Raw genomic sequence first — 22,298 nt, forward strand, 5'->3', positions numbered from 1 at the left:
GCCGCACCAATTTGCAGTCCCACCAGCAATGTACAAGTGTACCCTTTTCCCCACATCCCCGCCAGCACTTATTGTTGTTTGACTTCATAATGGCTGGCAATCTTACTGGAGTGAGATGGTATCTTAGGGTGGTTTTGATTTGCATTTCTCTGACTTCTAGAGATGGTGAGCATTTTTTCATGTACTTGTTGATTGACTGTATGTCCTCCTCTGAGAAGTGTCTGTTCAGGTCCTTGGCCCATTTGTTGATTGGGTTATTTGTTATCTTATTGTTTAATTTTTTGAGTTCTTTGTATATTCTGGATATTAGGGCTCTATCTGAAGTGTGAGGAGTAAAAATTTGTTCCCAGGATGTAGGCTCCCTGTTTACCTCTCTTATTGTTTCTCTTGCTGAGAAAAAACTTTTTAGTTACGTGATACATGTCTTTATCTCCAGGACTCAAGCATCTGAGGCAGGTAAATTGCAAGTTCAAGGCCAGCCTCAGTAACTGGGTGAGACTATGTCTCAAAATAAAAAATAAAAAAGGTATGGGGAAGGTTGGGGCTGGGGTTTAGCGGTTGCGCACTTGCCTGGCATGTGTGAGGCACTGGGTTTGATTCTCAGCACCACATATAAATAAATAAAATAAAGGTCTATCAACAAAAATATTTAAAACAAAACAAAAAAAGGGATGGAGATATAGTTTGGTGGTAGGGTGCTCCTGGAACCAATCTCCAGTCTCTCTCTCTCTCTCTCTCTCTCTCTCTCTCTCTCTCTCTCTCTCTCATACACACACACACACACACACACACACACACAAATGCCTTTTCAAATTGTTGAGAGTTTCTTTTGAGGTGTGGGGAGTTTTAAGTTTGATGTAATACCATTTGTTCACTTTTGCTTTTGGTGTCAGTACCAAGAAATCATTGCTAAATCCAGTGTTATAAATATTTTCTCCAAGGTGTTTTTTTTTAATTTTTATATTTTTAAGAAACTTCATGATTTTAAGTCTTCTATTTAGGTGGTATATCCATTTTGAGTTTTTGTGATATAAGGTAAAGATACAACTTCATTCTTCTGGTAGGTGCTGGCTTCCTTAACAATTTCCTCATTATAACTTTTCTAGCTCTACTGTTGAAGAGGCTGTCCTTTCCCCATTGAGTGATCTTGGCATTCTTATTAAAGATCATTTAGCCATATATACAAGGGCTTATTTCTGGGTTCTCTATTCTCTTCCACTGGTCTTTATGTCTTTCTTTGTGCCAGTAGCCAACTGCTTTTGATTACCCTAGTTCTGCAATATGCTTTAAGATCAGGAAGTGTGAGGTCTCCACATCTGTTCTTTTTTTCTCAAGATTCATTTTGACAAGTCAGGTCCTTCAAGATTCTGTAAATTTTAGAATGGATTCTTCTATTTCTGTAAAAAATGCTGTTGGAATTTTTATAGAGAGTGCACTGAATCTGCAGATCACTCTGGGTAGTATGGTCATTTTAACAAAATTAAATCTTCTAATCATGAATGCTGGATGTTTTCCCATTTGTGTCTTTCTTTCAGCAATATTTTTGGCTTTTAGTATACTGGTCTTTGGCCAGCTTGGCTAAGTTTATACCTAAATATTGTATTTTTTTTAATTCAATGGTCAATAGAAATGCTTTCTTAATTTCTTTTCTTGAATTGAGAAATACAACTGATTTTTGCATGCTGAATTTGTTGATTGGCTCTAATAAGTTGCATTGTACAGATTCTTTAGGACTACTTACATATAAGACCATGTCATCTAAAAACAGATATGTTTGCTTCTTCCTTTCAAGTCTGGATGACTCATTTCTTTTTCTTTCCCAATTGCTCTGGCTAGAACTTCTAGTACTATGTTGAATATAAGTGTAGATACAGGCAACCATGCCTTGTTTACTTACAGGAAAGACTTTGAAGTTTTGATTGTGATATTAGTTACTGATTTTTCATAGAAGGTCTTTATTAAATTGAGATAGTTTACTTCAATTCCTAGTTTTCTGAGTATTATGAAAGGGTAATGAATTTTATCAAATGCTTTTCCTAAATCAGTTGAGATGATCATGTGTTTGTTTTTTACATGACAAACAAAACAACATGGTAGACAACATGAATTGCTTTCCCTATGTTAAAATATCCTGTGTTCCAGAAATACATCCCACTTGGTCATGGTTTTAATGACGTGTGTGTGTGTGTGTGTGTGTGTGTGTGTGTGTGCGTGTGTGTTGCTGGGGACTGAACCCAGGGCCTTGTGCATGCGAGGCAAGCACTCTATTGAGCTATATCCCCAACCCTTGATGATCTTTTAATGTGCAACTGAATTTGGTTTCCTTATAGTTTGTTGAGAATTTCTGCCACAATATTCATCAGGAATACTGATTTATGGTTTCTTGTAATACCTTTTGACTTTGGAATCAAGGTAATATTAGCGTCATACAGTGAATTTGGAAGTGTTTTCTTCTCTTCAATTTTTTGGAAGATTTTTGAGAAAGACTGGTGTTAATTCTCCTTTCAGTGTTTGAGTTCACCTGTGAAGCCATTTGGCTCTGGGCTTTTCTTTGTTATGAGATGTTTGATTATTGATTCAATCTCTTTACTAGTTATGATTCTATTCAAATTTTTTTGTGATTCCATCTTGGTAGATTGTCAGTTTCAAGGAATTTATTTCTTCAAGGTTATACAATTTTTTGTTGTATAGCTATTCATAGTTGTCCTTTATAATCCTTCATACTTTCGTGGCATCAACTTTCTCCTCTCTCATTTCTGAAATTAGTTAAGCATTCTGTTTAGTCTAACTAAGGGTTTGCTGATTTTATGGATATTTACAAAAACCAACTCCCAGTGGTATCTATTTTTCTATTTCATTTATGCTGTAATTTTTTATTATTTTGTTCCTTTTGCTAACTTTGCATTTAGATTGTTCATTTTTCTACACCCTTGAGGTGTAAAGTTAAATTGCAAATTTTAGATTTTTCTTCCTTTTTATGAAGGTATTCCTTACCATAAAGTTCTCTCTTGATAGTACTTTTATGGCAACTCATAAGTTATATTTTCATTTTCATTTGTTTCAACATATATTCTTATTTCCCTTCTGATTTATTTTTTAAATCATTAAGAGTGTGTTGTTTAATTGCCCCTATTTTCTTTCTTCTACCAATTTCTGGTTTTATTCCACGGTTGTCAAGGAAGATGCTTACTATGATTTTAATCTTCCTAAATCTGTTAAGACCTAAATTTGTCTTATATGGTCTACCGTGATCTATACTGGAGAATGTCCCATGTGCACTTGAGAAGATTATGTGTTCTGCTAATGTTGGGTTCAGTATTCTACACATGCTCTTAAGTCCAATTGGCTTACAGTGTTGATCAGGCCCTCTGTGTTTCCCTACAAATCTTACTGGTCTTATGTCCATTTGTTCTACACACTATAGAAAATGTAATACTAAAGTCTCTTACTATTATTGTGTTGTCTACTTTTGTTCATTAAAAGTTACAAATGTGAAAATATTATGATACTGAATTTAATTAATAAAACTAAAAAGAAACATAATGAATCATTTTCTTTTTTTTTTTATAATGAACCATTTTCTGACAAATACCACTTGAATGTTTAGGAGGAAACCATAACAGAAATAGCATTACGATCAAGAATATTACAACATATTCCACATCATAAAGTTATGCAAAAAGAGATATAAAGTGGATTAGAAGTAAAGAAAAATATTATATTTCTTATCCTTGATTCCATCAAATCTTTAATAAATTTGCTTTAATCTGTGAAGACATATGAAAGAGTATAAATAAAAGCAGAATATACTGGATACTATAATTTTAATTATTATTCATATGAGCTACAAAGTTGAATTCTTTTTGTTACAAATTATTTAGAAATTATTTCTGTAACAACTGCAAGAAATAGAAAAATCAGAATCTTCAACTTTTATCTTAGAAACTTGAAAATATTCCTAACTATAGTAACAAAATAATTTTAATTAGTCAGAAATGTGAACATGGATATCGCATCTTACTGAGTCCTTCTCCTTTTGTTTTTATTTTATTAGTTCTTTAAAGTTACATATAACATTAGGATTCACTTAACATAATTAAAAAGCATGGAATATAATTTGCTCTAATTCTGTCCCAAGTATTTCCCCTTTCCCCCCTCTTCCCTCCCCCTACTCTCTTCCCTCCACTCTACTGATCTTTCTGCTATTACAGTTTTTTTGTTTGTTTGTTTGTTTAAGTAGTGCCTTGTGGTTACACATAATAACAAGATTCACCACTGTATGCACATAGGAATGTTAGGGAAGATTCATTCCACTGTTCTTTCCTTACCAATCTTTCCTCCTTCCCTCTTAACCCTTCTTCAACTCCACTGATTTTTCTTCTTTTTTGATAGAATTCTCCCTACCTTTTCTTTTTTTCCTTATTTTGGGCTAGTTTCTGCATATCTGATAAAACATTTTAACTGAATTCTGCTTCTGGCTTATTTTACTTAGCATGGTAGTCTCCAGTTCCATTGTTTAGTGGTAAATGCCATAATTTCATTCTTCTTTATGGCTGAGTAATACTCCATTGTGTATATATACCACATTTTCTTTATACATTCATCTGTGAATAAGCTTTTAGGCTGGCTCCATAACGTGGCTATTATGAGTTGCATAAAAAGCTGAATTCTTAAAATATAAATCCTATGCTGCTTTGAGATAATAGGTTATTACTCTCCTTGACATACATTATAAATACTATACAAATGCAAATAAGATTCAAAAAAAGGACAGAATGAAATTTTAGAGTACCTGAGAGAACACTTGTATGTAATCAAAAACAATTCTATAGAACTGAATTGAAAAAAAAAACTAACACCATAAATAGACCACTTTCTTTAAAAAGCACTGTATATGAATATATACAAATATGTATGGAAAATAGCACTTACCAAAAGACTATAAAACTGCTTAATCAGGACAGAAACCACTCTCAGCAATCGCATACAGATAGGAAAATATGGTTTTTCAACAGGTGCTGGGGAAGATGAAGTACTTGAACCTTGTCTGAACTTTATATTTGGAGAAAAGAGCTTTATCACAAGAGGACACACTCTTTCTTTGAGGAGGAAACTAAATTCCTGGTGCTATTTGCAAAGAAGAAAAAAGAATGAAATTAGTTCGTACTCAATAGCTCTAATGTAGTCTTGCTAGCAAATAAAAATCAGTATAAATAATTTAGTTTAATTGTAAGTATATATTTTATTATTTTACAATTTGCACACAAATTTGAAACTCACATTGCTGTTAAGAGGTCTTAGAACAAAATATTAATATTTCAAGAGTTTCTTCAATAATCATTAAAAAGAAACATGAATGATTTTAGAGTTGAGGAATTGGTGCTCATTACTAGAAACTTTAAGTTGGATATTGGTGATTAAAAACAAAGAATAAAAGAAAACAGATTTTACAAATATAAGCAAACAGTGTTGAATAGACAACTGAGGAGTGAAAACCTGATTAATAAAGTAGAATAAGTTATAAAATTCACTGATTATATTTTGCAAAGAATAATCCCATTCATATAGAGAAAATTTAATAAATAACTTGGTTTTGTGCTAGTTGGATTACTTGAACAGAACACAAGCTGGTGAAATATGCAATGACAACCTAGCACAATTTTATAAGATGGAGAATTTTTTAAAGAATTCTTAAATTTTATTTGTAGTCATCATATATTATACAGAAAACCTCCCTTGATTCTCATTCTCTGTGTTACTTAAGAGTAGTCTCATTTTAGTGACAAACTAGGCACGATCTGCACTTAATGATTAACTTCAAGTATATTTTATTTTGGTGTTTTAATCACATAAAATTTCATTGAAGCTATTATAAACAAAGAAAGAATCATAAAAATCATCCAAACTAATCTTTTTAATCTTATGGAAAAGGAATATAAGTCTTAGCCCCAAACTTCAAGATGCATGTAAGTCCAAATAACATTTTGCATGTCTCATAGATACTCCAAATGAATATGTATGAAACTAAATAATATCTTTCTTATAATAAAAGTTCTGTCCACCGAGTACTTCATCTTAGCAAATCATTAACTGCTTGGGCCAAAAAGATAGAAGTCATCTCTAAGACTGCATTTTTCATCACCTACTAAACTACTTCACTTATTGATTCAGCAATTACTTGCCAGGCACTGTGCTAGAGAAAGGGATACAGAATTAAGTACAATTTTCAATGCCCCTATCCTAGAGCTTATTTTTTAGAAAGGAAAACAGCTCCTATCCTAATGTAACTGCTCTTGAAATACACTCTGCATGAAGTATTCTTTTTCCATTTTGCCTAAATCTAACTTACTTCATCCTTCAAGTACAAGCTTAAGCATCATCTCTTCTATTCATCTCCACTAGTCTACCAAGTTTGGTATCCAAGTTATTCATTTGCATAGTATTTTTTTAATTGTTTTTCCTGAAGAGCAGTCATCATGTGTTATCATTAAGTTAATACCTTTCTCCTCATTAGCCGTGAATGGGTCATACGGGCAAGGATTTTACCTGTCATATTCTTGGCATGGAACACAGACCAATACACTGTGAATGACTGGTAAATTTTGAATATATGTGTCAATGATGAGTAAAAGAAAACTAATATCTGTCTCTGAAAAATTTTTTCAGGACTAAATTCTAAGATCTTTCATAGAAGAATTATTTTATCTCTCTGTATTACAGTAGGAAGAATAACATAGAAATTTCATGGGTATAATAAATCTGAATATTTTATTATATATCAGGAGATAATAAATACTATCAAAAACAAAGAAGGATTGGAAAAATAAGTGTGCTGACATTAAAAAGTGTGCCATTTTACACAAAGTGGTTAGGGAAGAAATGCCTGTTAAGTAGACCATTGAGCAAAAACCTCAAAGAAATAAGAGTAAACCACATGGAAGAAAAGCATTCCAGATCCAGAAAACAGTAAATAACAAAGGCCTTGAGGCAAGAGTGTGCTTGGTTGAAGTATGGCTAAAGGATGAGGCCAAAGCAAGAAATGAAATGAGATAAAAGACCAAAGAAATTGAAGACTAAATTATGGCAAGTTCCACATATCAAAACAGGGCTTCATCTTTTATTCTGGGTAAAGAAGACATTAACTGACATATTTTTAAAAAGGACTGTAAAGGCTGAGTGCGGTGGTGCATGTCTGTAATCCCAGCTGCTAGGAGCCACAGCAAAAGTATTATGATACATGGCACTTTTGGTTTAGGTGACTGCCAGCTAGCCATTGAGATGATATGATTATGTTAAGCTTTACATTTCATATGGAAATTGGACTCCTGCTGTTCACCTTGGCCTGTTACGGAACTCATGTTACTCATGTTACTCATGTAATGGGAGAGTTCCCATTGGTTGGGGAAGGATAGTAGGAGGGAACTTCCGGGGGAGGTCCGGGCGCCCAGTTCCGGTGACACACGTGGGTCGACCGGCTTGCTAACAGGGCACACGGGACGCTGGCGGCTTTTTTAAATAAAGCTTTGTTTCCCGCTTGAGCGGCTTGTGTTTTTGTGCCCAGCCGGTTGCGGCAGTTCGTGCTTCTGTGCCCAGCCGGGTTGCGGCACCAGCAACTCCAGAAGCTGAGGCAGGAGGATCGCTAGTTCAAAGCCAGCCTCAGCAGATTAGCAAGGCACTTAGCAACTCAGCAAGACCCTGTCTCTAAATAAAATATAAAAAATGGCTGGGGAACATGGCTCAGTGGTTAAGCACCCCTGGGTTCAATCACCAGGACAAAAAAAAAGAGAGAGAGAGACTAAAAAGATATGACTTCTTTGAAAAACCCATTTGAATATAGTGTTACATACACATACAAGATCCTGGGTTCAATCTACCAGCACTACCAACACACACACACACACACACACACACACACACACACACACGTAGGACAAGTGTACACCATAGGAGATCAGTTAGGAAACTAACACACTAATTTAGGTGAGAATGGATTTGACAATGATTATTGTGGTAGAAATGGTTTAGAATTAATTGGGCCCCGAATATATTTTGAAGATAATGACTGAGATATAGGATGTAAATAAAGAAGAAAGGAAAAGAAGAAAAGCTAATTTGGAATTTGGTTGACATGAGTTCAATTCCCAATTCTATCACTTACAAACGATGAAATCTTGGACAAAGTATTTAACTTTCTGCAAGTTACAGTTTCCTCATGGGGACAATAGGAATAACTAGTACTTTTAAGGCATCTGGGAAAATTAAAGAAAATATGATGTGTAAAGAATCTGGCACATAGCATTTAGATGACAGTCAAACAATAGTAATTATTATGACAATAACAACCATTTTACACAAAACTATTGGACAAGTTATATCTACTGCTTTTCCTACTGTACCATGAGGAAAGGAATCATCAGTAAATACAATTCATTATCACCAAAAGCAGTTAATAGTTGCTTAATGTATACCAAAAATTATGAACCACATAAAAGTAATTTTAGCTCAAATTCTCAAGCCCAAAAAGACCTTACACTATTTACACTTGATTCACACATTTTGTAGATAAAAACAATGGACAAAATACATTACTTAGGGAAACAGCACAGTAAGAGAGGGAGCTAGATTGTGGTTAAAAAATGCAAGTTCAAGGCCAGCCTCAGCAATTTAGCAAGATCCTCAGCAACTTAAAAACGCTGTCTCAAAAAAAAAAAAAAAAAAAAAAAAGGACTGGGGATATAGCTCAGTGGTAGAGAGCCCCTGAATTCAATCCCCAGTATTAAAAAAAAAAAAGCTAATACTAAATTATTATATGTCTAAACTCTGGGGCTTTTAAATCTTTGCATTTATTAACATATAAAAAATATGTTTTCTTTGAAAAATATCTGTGAAAAAAATTAAAGATTTATTTTTTTAAAAAATACTATTAATGGCTTACCTGTAAAAAGACTTGTGGAAAATCATTGAGGACTGACTCAAGCAATTCAAGGCCAAATGTCCGAGTCATTTCTGTCATGCCTACTAGCCAGTAAGGGGCATCAGCATTAACCAATTGACAAAGATCCTGGAAAAATTAATCAAACAATTTCATGTGTTAGGAGGAAATGTGCTTTCTAAAAACTCAGTTTATGAAATTAAAAAAAAAAGAAAGAGAATTAAACCTTCCTTCTTTAGAAACTAAGCAATAGCTAATTTAAATTGTATATGTAAATATGTATAGAATCATATAACTATTGACATATAAATAGCATATGGAGTAGATAGACAAATAATTGATCTAACATTTTAAATGAAAATTAAAATTTTCAGTACAGATGAATTTTATTTTATTTAAAACAATTCATTCATGAGAAATGATGTAAAAAGTAGGCTTCTATCAAATTATATAATATAGATCATAGGTTTATTCTTAAATTTTCTTTGTTGAAAAAAATATTTTTTTGTATAACTAGTCATCTCTAATATATTTAATCTCTAGTTCTGGCAATACATTTTTATTTCCTTAAAGTGAATTGCAATATTTTATTATGTTAATTAGCTATACTGTAAATGTAAAAGTTGTTTTTAATCTTTTAGAACTATTTTAATACCTACTTTGAAATAGTTTTTTACATTTTCATACTAAAAACTAAATTAGATATAAAAGTTCTAAAATGAAAGTCATAAAAAACTGTATAATAAAAATTATCTATCAACTGAAATACCTGGAAAAGCATATATGCATCTTTAGCACAAGGTTTGAGAGTACTGACAGATCTTCTGTTACTATTTCCTTGCACCAGTACTGGCTGTTCTATAATATCTGCAATCAAAATAGGATAGGTTTTAGGAGTTCATAGTGGCCTTTAATAAATCTTATATTCTGTTTAAAGGATATATTTTAAATAAGCTATTTAATTATATAATTATAAACTTTAATTATAACTTCAGAACTATGTCCCCAGAATGAAAACATAATTGAGGATCTATTTTTATATAAAATGCCATTAAAAATCACTCTTCATTATCTTATAATCACTTTAATAAGCCTCATATCTTTGTCCATGCATTTGATTTTCCTAAAATCCCATTTTGGCCTCTTTGTCTCACAGATATAAAATTCACATGATCTTTCAATGTACCTTTAAGTATCAAATAAATGTAAAAAGTTTACCTTATGGTGAGTTCTCCTATTATCTCACCATCTTCAAAAGAATTAACTGCCTGATCTGCCATTATTAATCTGTCAGCTATAAATATTCATTGGCTAAGAGTCAACTAGAATGGTGTTTCCCAACTTAGCACTTAAAACAGCTCTAAATCAAATACCATGCAAATATCCAATAGAAGACTAGTTCACTAAATTACAGAATAGACAAAAAATACAATGTAGCTATCAAATTTTAAATTATGTAGATAAAAGAATAACATGAAAAATCTATAGGATATAATGTTTGGGTAAAAATACAAAAAATGTAGTATATGAAAAAATACAAACTGCAGAAAATGTGAAACTATTATCTTCAATACAAAATTATGCATGCATTATAAATAAAAATGGAAAAGCAAAAGCCTCCTAAATTGTGAGGCATTTATTTTCAAAACTTCTGTTATTGACAATAATATTTTAAAATAAATATCTTAAAATAAATATTTTTAAAGTTTTCTAGTTTTTAGATATTCTGTGCTCACAGGGAAAATGCTAAAAATTAATGAAAACGAATCATGCATGTAAGAACATTTCCAAATCAAAAGGAAACAACTTTTATCACTTTACCTCTGTATCGTTCATCTTCAGCAACCATTCTCTCAAAAACCACAGTAACAACTTGTCGCACGGTAGCAGCAGCTGTATTATTTGTAATATTATCTTTTGTGAAGTGTAGTCGAAAACAAAGAACAATTGCCTACAAACACAATTTTCATTTAGTGTGAAATAAGATTGAAGGCTTGGCCATTAGCTTTATCAGATGTAACCTCAAATTAAATAATTTATGTATAACTCTTTCTCAGAGATTAGTGTCTCACCTTTTTATACAATAAAACTAAAAAAACTCTCAGATTTTAAAATAATTCAAACTCTTGGTAACCAATATAGCCATGTAAGATTGGCTAATGTAATATGAAATACACTTTTTTAAAAAATTTGATTTTTTTGTTTTTGTTTTTGGTACCACGAATTGAACTCAGGGACACTCAACCACTAAGCCAAAGCCCCGGCCCTATTTTATTTGGAGATACGGTCTCTCTTGTTTCCCAAATGATTTGATGATACAACAAATGTTATATGCATAATTTTAAGAGACAAATGTTGTATGCAATATTTTAGAGACAGGGGTCTCTAAATAAAATAATAAATAAACAAACAATTTTATGTATTTATAATTTTATTTATTTATTTGTTTAATTTAGAGACAGGGTCTCATTGAGTTTCTTAACACTTTGCTGAGGCTGGCTCTGAATCCCAATCCTCCTTTCTCAGCCTCCTGAGTCCTTGGGATTACAGGCATGTACCACCACGCCCAGCAAAATTTGATTCTTTTAACATGTGTGTAATAATGCATCATGCTTTTATTTCCCCAGAATGACTTGCTCTGCAAATAGTTAGAATTAAACACTTGATACGTCATTAAATCATTTGGAGAAAAATTATACAAAGTGCTAGGTATATAAATAAATACACATATAGTATGTTTTTACAGAGTCATTCTTCCTTTCTCTTTAAAATCAACATTATTAAGGTGTAATTTCCAACAATAAACTGCATCCCTTCAGAGTATATAGTTTAATGAGTTATGTTTGACACGCAGGTCCTCAGAAATAGAGCCATAATCAGATTACAGAGCATTTGCATAATCTCAGAAGTTTCTTTGGGCACCTCTGCAGTCCTTCTCTTCCTCTACCATTGGCCACAGTTAACCACCCATCTGCTTTTTTTTTAGAGATTAGCCAGCATTTTGTACAACTTTATAAACAGATTCATTCACTATGTATTGTGTCTGGCTTCTTTCACTTAATTAATAATTGTGTTATTCATCTATGCTGTTCTGTATATGAGTAGTTAAATAGATTCCACGATACAGTATAAAATGTTGATGGACATTTAGGACATTTAGGTAGTTTTCAATTTGGGGCTACTTTATATAAAACTGCTTTAAAAACTCACATACAAGTCTCTGTGAGTTCATTTTCATTCACCTTGGGAAAACATGTAGGAGTGAACTGGCTGGGTCATCTGATAATGAAGTTTAACTTTTTAAGAAACTGACAGTTTCCCAAAATAGATTTACAATTTTACATTCCTACCAGTAGTATGTATGAGTTCAGAACTATTCAATATCTTCAAGAGGACTTGAAATGGTAAGTCTTTTTAAACTGTATCCTAATGGATATATAATGATGACTCCTTGGGGTTACAATTTACATTTCATTGATAAATTATAATGGTGATTCTCTTTTCATATGTTTGCTTGCCATTTGAATATCCTATTTTGTCAAGTGTCAAAATCATTCATCCATTTTTACTCAGTTGTTAATCTTTATAAGAGTTCTTTATATTGTCTAGATATGTCTATTGTCAGATATTTGCTAATATTTTCCTCCATTTTATGGCTCCTTTAATAGTTCATGGATTTTGTACTCTAAAACATTTTTGCCTACCCCAATATCACAATAATTTTGCCCTATATGTTCTTCTGAGAGTCTCATAGTTTAAAAAGAGGTTGTTTGTGAAAAAAATATAATGGTAAGTCAGATTCTATACCTTATTACTTTAATTATTGTTAAAATTTTTTAAAGAAATAAGTCATTGATATCACTATTATTTTTTATATTTCAGTATAAAGGAAAGCATATTTTATAGATACATGGAAGCTTTCAAATTTCTCAATTTTGTCTTATTTCTTTATTCTTGATTTTTGATCCCCAAATATTTTATTTCCAATTTGCTAGCACACTAAAATAAACCCTGTAATCAGTTCTTATTTCTTTAGTAGGACAACTGACATATAAAAGAACAATAATTTGATAGCAAGAAACTAAGAGGAACAGTGATTAAAAGAGCATGCAAAAATACATAAAACATTTTCTGTAGCAGATGTGAAGTTAAAAGAATAAACTATTTGCTATTAAATAAAATCTCACAATGACCTAATAACATCAAATTAACAACTGAAAAGAGGGAGATGTAACCACTTGAAATAATAAACATAGTTTAATATGACAGTAGGCGGACATGGTCAGGCATGCCTGTGAGCCTTGTGGCTCAGGAGACGAAAGCAGGAGGATCACAAGTTCAAGGGCAGCCAGCCTCAGCAACTTAGTGAGACCCTGTCTCAAAATAAAAAAATTAAAAAGGGCTGAGGATGTGGCTCAAGTGAGTGGTTAAGGGCCACCATGTTCAATCCCTGGTACCCCACCACCAAAAAAAATGGTATGCTTCTTTATAGGCTGTCTATCCTTAAAAGCATGCAAATTATAATAAAACTATTATTGAAAATCCAAAACAATCCTTAGACAATAAATCATTAATTGAAGACTTTCTTCATATTACTCCGTACTTTTTATTCTTTAGAGATATTTCATAATTAAAAAAATTTTTAACTAAAATGCTTTTATTGGTGCATTATAGTTTTACATAATAGTTGGGTTCATTATGGCATAATCATACATGCATGGAATTTAATTTGCTCCATTTCAGTCCCCAGTGCCTCCTCTTTCCCTCCCTTCCTCCCTCCCCCTATTACTCTTCCTCTACTAGTCTCCCCTCTGTTTATTTCCTTATAAAAAAATTAAATAAAGAGTTAGATAAAGAATAAAACAACTGTTACATGTTCCAAGGGTGGGAGAGGTAAAGTGAGAAATACCATTACATATGCAGGTTTACCCAGTATAATGCTGAAAGGAGACTAGATTTGAACTGTTTGGTTTATATAACATATACATGTGAAATTATTTTTAAAAGGAGAAAAGGGAGAGCTATCATAGGGATCTAAAATAGCCAAGGCAATACCATATGACACATTTTTCCCTCTTACTTCTCTCTTCCTCTTTTCTTGTCTTAACTAAACCCATCAGCAATACCTAAGGAGCTTTGCTTAAGGATCTTGACATGATTTTAAGTCTAATCTGGAGAAAAACAAAGGCACCAATGATTATTAAAGTACAATACTAATCATCATGATAACTACAGGAAAGTTGCTTTTGATTCCAAAAGCACCAGACTTGTTCTTTTCAGCCAGCTTATTCAAAAACTGTCTCAAAGCATTTATCAACTGACAAATAGGTTTCCTACCTTAGAAAGTGCCTCATCATGGACTACTGTATTGGTTGTTAAGAGAACAAGAACTGTTTGAAGTAGCTTAAGTTCTTCAAGACTATTTTCCATTAGCTGCCAAAGCATGTTAATTATATTCCCAGCAGCAGTCTGTAAAACATTATTTTAAGAATTGTCGACAGGTAATTTAGGTGTTTAGGTGCCAAAGGAAAAAAAGGGGTCAAATATTACCTCATTTGAGAATATTCTTTATCAAAGTAACAAAAAAATCATACTTTTAGACCTATAGATCCAAACACATCTCTTAACAAGTTTGATACTTATAACCAATTAATAATATTCTTAAAAAAGGTAAATTTCCTAAAAATGTAACATAGCAACAAACAGCATGCAGTTCTGAAATACCTAGTCAAAATCAAAACTAATTTCTACAATAATACAGGCATTTTTCATCCAGTTATGGTCATATACAAACTATGAGTCTGCTTTTCTTATATATTACTTCATTTATAATATATTATAAAAATAAAATACAATGCAAATTGACAATACATTGTATACTCAATTAAATGTGACATTGTTTAGGAAACCATACCAAGACCAAAAGAATTACCACTTTTATTGTAGTACTTATGGAGTACAAAATTAAGGTAAAATTTGAAAGCAAGATGAGGTTTATAGTAATGAAATATTTTTTGTTTTACCATCATCAGTTTAGATACTAACAATATATTTAAGTTAATGAACAACATATTAGAACTTCAGATAATCTAGAAAATAGTCATCATTTTCTCTCCTACCTTTTAAAAAACACAAGAATTTTATTAAATAAATTTTCAATGATATTGAAAACTTACTTGATTCTAACATTACCATCTATACTACTGAATTGTGACTTAGATTACAAATGACTTGACAAAATGTATTTCATCCTTATTTGTAACTTTTTAGTATTTAAGGAGACAATTTGACAATATTTTAAAATTAAGCCATTTTCTTCAAGTACATTGCTATTCACAAAACTTTTACATTAAATAAAAGGTAAGTTTCATTCTTTCATACGAAATATACAGATCTGACTCTATGTGCAGTTCAAATAAAATTTCTGTATTACCTCAGACACAACTTCATGTGACATGAGTCTCTGAATGGCAGCCAAACATAGCTGAGTGATCTTCGGTTCCTTGGTTCCACAACCCATTAGGAAAGGCTGTACAACCTCTGAGCTGTTCTCTTTCAATGCTTTATTTAGAACACACATAGGAAAAATTATTAAATCTAATTCATAATTAGGAATATATTTTTATATAATTACAACGAATGTCAATCTTTTAATAAGAACCATACTGTATAATATAAACACCAAAATAAAAATCATGTAATAAGAGTTAATATACTTCGGATGCATAGTACAGACTTTGTATCACTACAGCTTTCCTATGCCTTTCTCCCAACACTCTGCCCTTTCATTCTTCTCTATCTTCTGCTATAAATTCTTTAAGGACATGGATCCTCAGAAGCTATTTCCCTTCAGAAGGGAAAATAAGTAAGAAGTTAGTATGCACACCATTCCCACCACACTTGTTAATGAATATTCAAAACCTCCTTAGAATTTCATTATATGCTTTAAATTCATAGAGCTCTAATCTCTTTTTCAAGAAATAAACATACATCATCAAAAACAATAGCATTTCTCCCTATATTACTGAAACAGTACTGTAAGTTAATTGGATATATATGCTATAACTTCAAATCTTAATTTATATCTAACAAAGCCAAGTCTTCTCAGAAATTTAAAGGGGTGACAAAAATGAAGGAGGTTAGGAAATGCACAAACTGATTTACACATTTAAATTTATAAAATGGAATTAAATCAATAACCATTTACTGATAGGCTACAAATGATGAATAAGACAGGTTTATCACTTTCAAGGTATTTGAATAAATAACATGTGAAGAGAACATTAAACTTATGAGTTTGATACTTGTTTTCAAGGGTCCTAATTCCATCAATTAATTTGGAGGAAAGACATCGTAAACACAATTAAATCTGAGTTTTAGAATGTTTTTCAAAAGAAATTGAGAGTCATCCAGATCATTATTAAAGTACAAAACCAATATTAACATTAATTTTACTCTTTAAGTCCTACTTTACTTCTCCCAAAGCTCTCTTTATGGGGGGCTTGGGTTGTGGCTCAAGTGGTAGAGCGCTCGCCTAGCACACATGAGGCACTGAGTTTGATCCTCAGCACCACATAAAAATAAAGATATTGTATCCACCTAAAACTAAAAAAAAAATCTTTTTTAAAAAAGCTCTCTTTATGGAAACTAAGACAACGATTTCCTAGAGCACGCTCTACAAAGGTCCCTCAGTATATCAGTATAAATCACCAATTTAACACAGCTAAAAAAAACAGCAAATAAGACTGGCAAAAGGGCTCCTCTCCTTTTTTCCTTGCTTCCTTATGCACAAAGGTTTTCATTCAAACCTAAAGACAAAAATTTTCCATAGTGAAGTTTCAAAACATAAATGATTAAAATATGACCTTAAAGCTAATCATAAAGCTTTAATGAAGTGATTAAATCATCCTTCCAAATTCAATCCTTGCCAGAATACTGAAGTCTGAAGCTACCCCATTTATGTTAAACTTTATCATTAAATGTTTATTTTATTATTAAATGTTGTTCAGGAAAATTAAAAGTTTTCAGTAAAAACAAGTTGCATTCATAATTTTTTTGACATTAGCCGGTGTTTTTCATTAGAACATTACAATAACCTTATAGTTTATAGGGCACAATTAAGTCTAAGTGACACAGTATGTAGATGGTACAAGAAGAATTTTAAATAGGTCTTTTAATTCCTGGTTCACTATTCTTCCCAGCAAGTTATCATCCTGATGATAAATGAAGTTAAAAGAGGACTTAATCATTTGTACTTTAAAATTGTCTTCCTAAGGGCTGGTGTAGATCAGTGGTAGAGAATTTGTCTAGCATGCAGGAGGCACTGGATTGGATCACCCAGAATCACAAACAAATAACTAAAACTGTCTACCTAAAGTCTTCGATAAATAAAGGAAGGGTCATAAAAGAAAAAAACAATGCGTTTTCTTAAGAGTCTAAGATGCCAATGATTCAAGACATACCCATAACATCACAAAGAAAATCAAAGCCAATTAAATAATGGAAATGCTTTCTAATCACTTAAAAGTTTTCTGCACAACTTCATCCTCTGGAATACGGAGAATATTGGGAATACTTCATTTCTTCAAAGAGGACCTCACTATTGTTTCTGTGACTTTCTTCATGACACTATTCTGCAATATTTAGATGCTGATCTTTTTTTATCTTACCATAAAATGTTAAAAAGTTTTTGACAACAATTAGGGGAACATTTCAAATAGCAATTAACACTCAACATATATGATATCAACAATGCATGCAACTCAATTGATGGGATAATAATATGAACAAATTAACACATATACCTACAAAGGAAACTATACCACACCTGACCCACAGTGATTCTAAAAGATACTATCATTTGTAAGACGAATACCAATTTAAGTGATGTTAAAAAGTGAAAAAACTATGTACCCTAGAATCAATAAAATAAGATGAATCATAGTGAAGTGTGCATACATATCCATTACACTCAGGTCTACCAAGGTGAAATAAACTTAAGGTAGTAATAAAAATAAATTTTTTAAACTTTATTTTAATGTTATTCAAAGGAATTAAGTACCTATCTCTCATCTTTTCCTACTTTTCCGCTCCCGATTTATATAAAAATGGCAGTTTCTAAGTTATCCAGAATAGATAATCAACTAAATAATAAAATTGATTTATCTATTTAACCAAAACACATCTACCATATCTAGATCACAATTCAGTAACAGAAAAATCTTTTTTTTTTTAAGTTACTGGTTTATTTTTCTTCCTTCAAATGTGACAGTAATGCAGAAGTTGAAATTAACCTGATTCTTTTTAACTGAGAGAATGCCCCTCTTTACGTACAATGGTTATAATGATATACTATTTAAGGATAGCTTTATGTGAATACCTTCCTAGGAGTAGAGATTTTAGAAATCACAATGAAGAAAAAAAATTGTAGAACAATATAAAGACATCTTGTTCTAACTATTTTATATATCATTCAAAGAGCAAAAAAGAAGGATCGATTGATCCTTTAAAACAATTTCAGCTTCCATTAAGATATAAAAAAGAGGTTTTGTGGGAAGAAGAAAAAAGTTTATTTTCCACCTAAGTCCTTTAATAAGCAACTTTAACAGAGCAACTGTGTGTTTGATAGATGCTGTTATTTCCAAATTATATAACTGTGAGATCAAATGATGCACTTTCACACACCTGAAAGAGGTCCAGCAGGTCCCCATATCCTAGGGGTTTCCTTGCTCTGAGCAGTTTCACTGCATAATTGCAGTTTTTATCCTGGAAAAAAAGAATTAAACTAGGATACCCCACTATAAATCACATAAACAGGGGTTAATAAAAGTTTTATTGTGATAAATTTTAACAGCCTTTAAATAACAAATTGTAATGCTTATGAAAGAAATAAAATGTGACTTAGACATTATTTCTATTTTCAAAAAGCTTAAAATCTGGTTCTGGGGAAGACTTGATGTTTCTAACACCACTAAACATTTTTTAGTGGATTCAGAGGTCTGAAAATATATTTAAATGATTCAAGAATAATAGGACAAATAAAGTATAGTAGTTTCACTTTAGAAGCACATTACAAGCTAAAGGGAAAATTATTCAACAAACAATGTTAGAATAATTAGCAATTTTGCAAAAAAAATCTAAATCTTTATGTCATTCCATATATTAAAAAATAAGGAAAAAAATCAAGACACAGAAAAACTAGAAGAAAATTAAAATGACTATAAACTATGCTGAAGGAGAAGGGCATCATAAATGTAAAGCAACAAAAGAATTCAGAAAAATTATTTAAGGTAAAAACAAAAAGCATCTAGAGTTTAAAAAAATTTAAAGGTCCATGATCTGGCAAAAATATGATTAAAACATAATTGACAGTTAATATTTTGCTATACAAATAGCTCAAATAACTTAATAACGCAAACACAAAATCTCAGAAGAAGTGAATGTAAAATGAAAAAGAAAATAATTTAATGCATACAGAGAAATATATGTTCAATGTCAAAAATAAATGTCAGGAGCTGGGGTTGTAACTCAGCAACACAGCACTTGCCTAGCATGTGTGAGGCGCTGGGTTCGATACTCAGCACCATATAAAAAAACAAAATAAACAAAATAAAGGAATTGTGTCCATCTGCAACTAAAAAATAAAATTTAAAAAATTTCAGGTAAAATGAACAGTCATTTCCTTATTTTAGTACCATTTTTTTTTTCTAAAAAACAATAATCCTGACAAGGATGTTATAAGAATACACTTTCATATTGTTGGTAAAGGCATAAAAGTTTACCTTCCAGAAAGGAAAAAAAAAGTGTGGTGATACATTCCAAGCACTTCAAACATATTCATACCCTTTAACATTACAACTTTATAAATTTCTAGAAATTTATCATAAAGTAATTCTAAACATTGAATACACCTAACATAAAGGAAGTACAATCCACTTGATGAAACACTGTATGGCAATTAAAAAACATTTAAAAAGATGAAATCAAATACTTGTGATAGGGCTGGGGGTATGACTCAGTGGCAGAGCATGTGTGAGGTCCTAGGTTTGATCCCCAGACACAACCCCCACCCCCACCACCCAAAAAACTTATTATATAAGAAAATATGGGATAAAAATTATTATTTTTTAAATCCAAGGAAAAAATAAACAAAAGCACATTATAATGTAGACACACTATGTAATCTCTGGCCCAACAGGTCAACATGTGAACATGATACATGCCCTGTATTTTCTAGCCTAAATTACCTAACAGTTACCTCTGCCTCAGTGATGGTATACTCAACCATATCTTCCATACTGTTATAGCAATAATTTACTTTTAGTGGATCCACATAACACCAAGCTGCTATATATCTCATATGTTTATTAAAGCAGTCCACTTCTACACTTTATTTGCCTGGCTAACTCTCCTTTGAGCTTTTAGGCTTGCTCAGCTTCAGATTCCCAAGCTGGAGTAGGTGCATTTCCAAACAATCTTCCAATAACAATCCTATCTATATATTTCCATATTGGCCTTTACTACTCAGTATTAGAATTCTATAATTAGGGTCTGTCTTCTTCAGAGTGCTGTTATCTAGTTGTCATAAACTAAGGATGACAATACATGTATTCAAATAATTATAACATGTAAAAATTAAAGAGAGGTAGAAAAAAATAGTAAAGACAATATTAAGAGACCTATTTCTTTCTATACAATGTCATTCATTTATTAACCTACATTTAATAAGAGATTTATTATTTCCCTTGTAATATGATAAATACCAGCAACATAAGAAAGAATAAGATGTTGATACTAATTTCAGGAAGAAAGTCATCTGGAAAGTTAAGTTTCTGGCAAAGTACTCCAAATGAAGGAGCAGGTAAGCCAAACAAAATAAATGGCACAAACACACTTTTCAAATATATTTCTTGTATTTCCATATAGATTATATGTGAATTTCATCACCCAACTTTCTATCTCCCCTACTAATTTTTACATAAATACTTATTAAAAATATATTACACAATATATTCCATATTTGTTTGTAAAATATCACAAGCAAATGTATTGAAAAGATAGAACATATTAAAATAAGCAGGTAAATTACCTTTTATGTCAGAAAAAATATCCGAAGTATATTTACTCATTGCTACTTAAAAGACCTCGTAGTTATAAGACTAAGCAGACATGGAAAAGATGATGGAAAACCATGTGAGAAAAGAACACAAAACATACGTAATGATTATTCATGTAAAAATTCTGTATGTGTACTGACAATAGCTAAAAGCAGCCATGGGTAGACTTAACTATTACGTTTTAGGGTAGGGTTTAAATATACAATTTTAATAGACATTACACTTGATTGATTTCCTTGTTCAAACATACATTTAAAAAGCAGAATTATGTGATTTCTGTTTAACACATGCCTTTTCAATTTCTAGTACAGTGCCAGCTAGAATAATAATTTGTAATATATAGCAAAGGTGGAATTAAGGCATTTGGCCTTATGAAAAACTTTGTTATTTCTCATTTTCAGAGTTTCATTTTTAAAGAAAAAAAAATTCTGAGATAATCTGTACATCTGAATTGATGCTGACATTACCTGGCATAGCATTTCCACTTATGTCAGCATTCATGACAGCAGTGAAAACAAAGAAAAATAAACATTAAAGGAGGATGCTTAAAAGGGGAGATGTAAAGCAAAGATTTATGTTGCAATATAAATGATGTTCCCTTGGAAAATAAATCTAAGAAACTAAAGCTGACTAGAAATCTATGCTGAATATCATTAATTAGATTAGTTAAGCCTAATTAAGGGCTCTGATTTTTACAGCAACTTTATATATTCTGAATATACAGAAACATATGAGAATTCAATATTCTGTCTCATCTGAGACTCCTCAATTATGTGGGATCTTTACAACCATTACAACACAAAAGCAGTATCCTTTGGTTTCAAGTATTAAAAAATATATATATACTTCTCAGGAAATTTTTTAAATTAATAAAAATGTTTTCAGTATTAACTGTTCTCTGAATTTAGGAACTTTATATTGACCAATATAAAATCTTTGTTTTTGAGAGTCTTTGATTTTTCAAGATGACAGTGATCTATGGAATCTATATTCTTTAGGCATCAACTGTTATCAATACTTCATAAAAAAAAAATAACAGGATCAAGTTAAATGCTAATCTACCTTGAGTAAATGACTCTGGAAAACTATGGAGATTAAAGCACACTGTATGAGCACAAAGATCTGTTCTAACATGATTTGAATAAAGCTAATACAATTAAAATGAAATTAACAGTCTACCTGTATATTAAATTCATGTGCACTAACAATTTCTTATTCTTTCTTATAATTGGACATTTTACTTAGCATAA

General features: G+C 31.4%; 1 protein-coding gene across 2 annotated transcripts in view; it reads right to left on the minus strand.

Annotated features, from left to right (window-relative positions):
- Mon2 (MON2 regulator of endosome-to-Golgi trafficking) overlaps nucleotides 1–22,298 on the minus strand; it is a 110,344-nt gene that overhangs the window by 75,517 nt on the left and 12,529 nt on the right. For both annotated transcript variants that reach the window (XM_026392979.2, XM_026392977.2), the window contains exons 3-8: nucleotides 15,366–15,493; nucleotides 14,270–14,401; nucleotides 10,754–10,883; nucleotides 9,702–9,799; nucleotides 8,936–9,061; nucleotides 4,933–5,127 (exon numbers count right to left, since the gene is read on the minus strand). In XM_026392979.2, the coding sequence (XP_026248764.1) occupies nucleotides 4,933–5,127; nucleotides 8,936–9,061; nucleotides 9,702–9,799; nucleotides 10,754–10,883; nucleotides 14,270–14,401; nucleotides 15,366–15,493 (809 nt within the window). The remainder of the gene's footprint in view (nucleotides 1–4,932; nucleotides 5,128–8,935; nucleotides 9,062–9,701; nucleotides 9,800–10,753; nucleotides 10,884–14,269; nucleotides 14,402–15,365; nucleotides 15,494–22,298) is intronic.

The sequence above is a fragment of the Urocitellus parryii genome, chromosome 5 (assembly GCF_045843805.1).
Source record: "Urocitellus parryii isolate mUroPar1 chromosome 5, mUroPar1.hap1, whole genome shotgun sequence".
In the NCBI taxonomy this organism is placed as follows: Eukaryota; Metazoa; Chordata; class Mammalia; order Rodentia; family Sciuridae; genus Urocitellus; species Urocitellus parryii.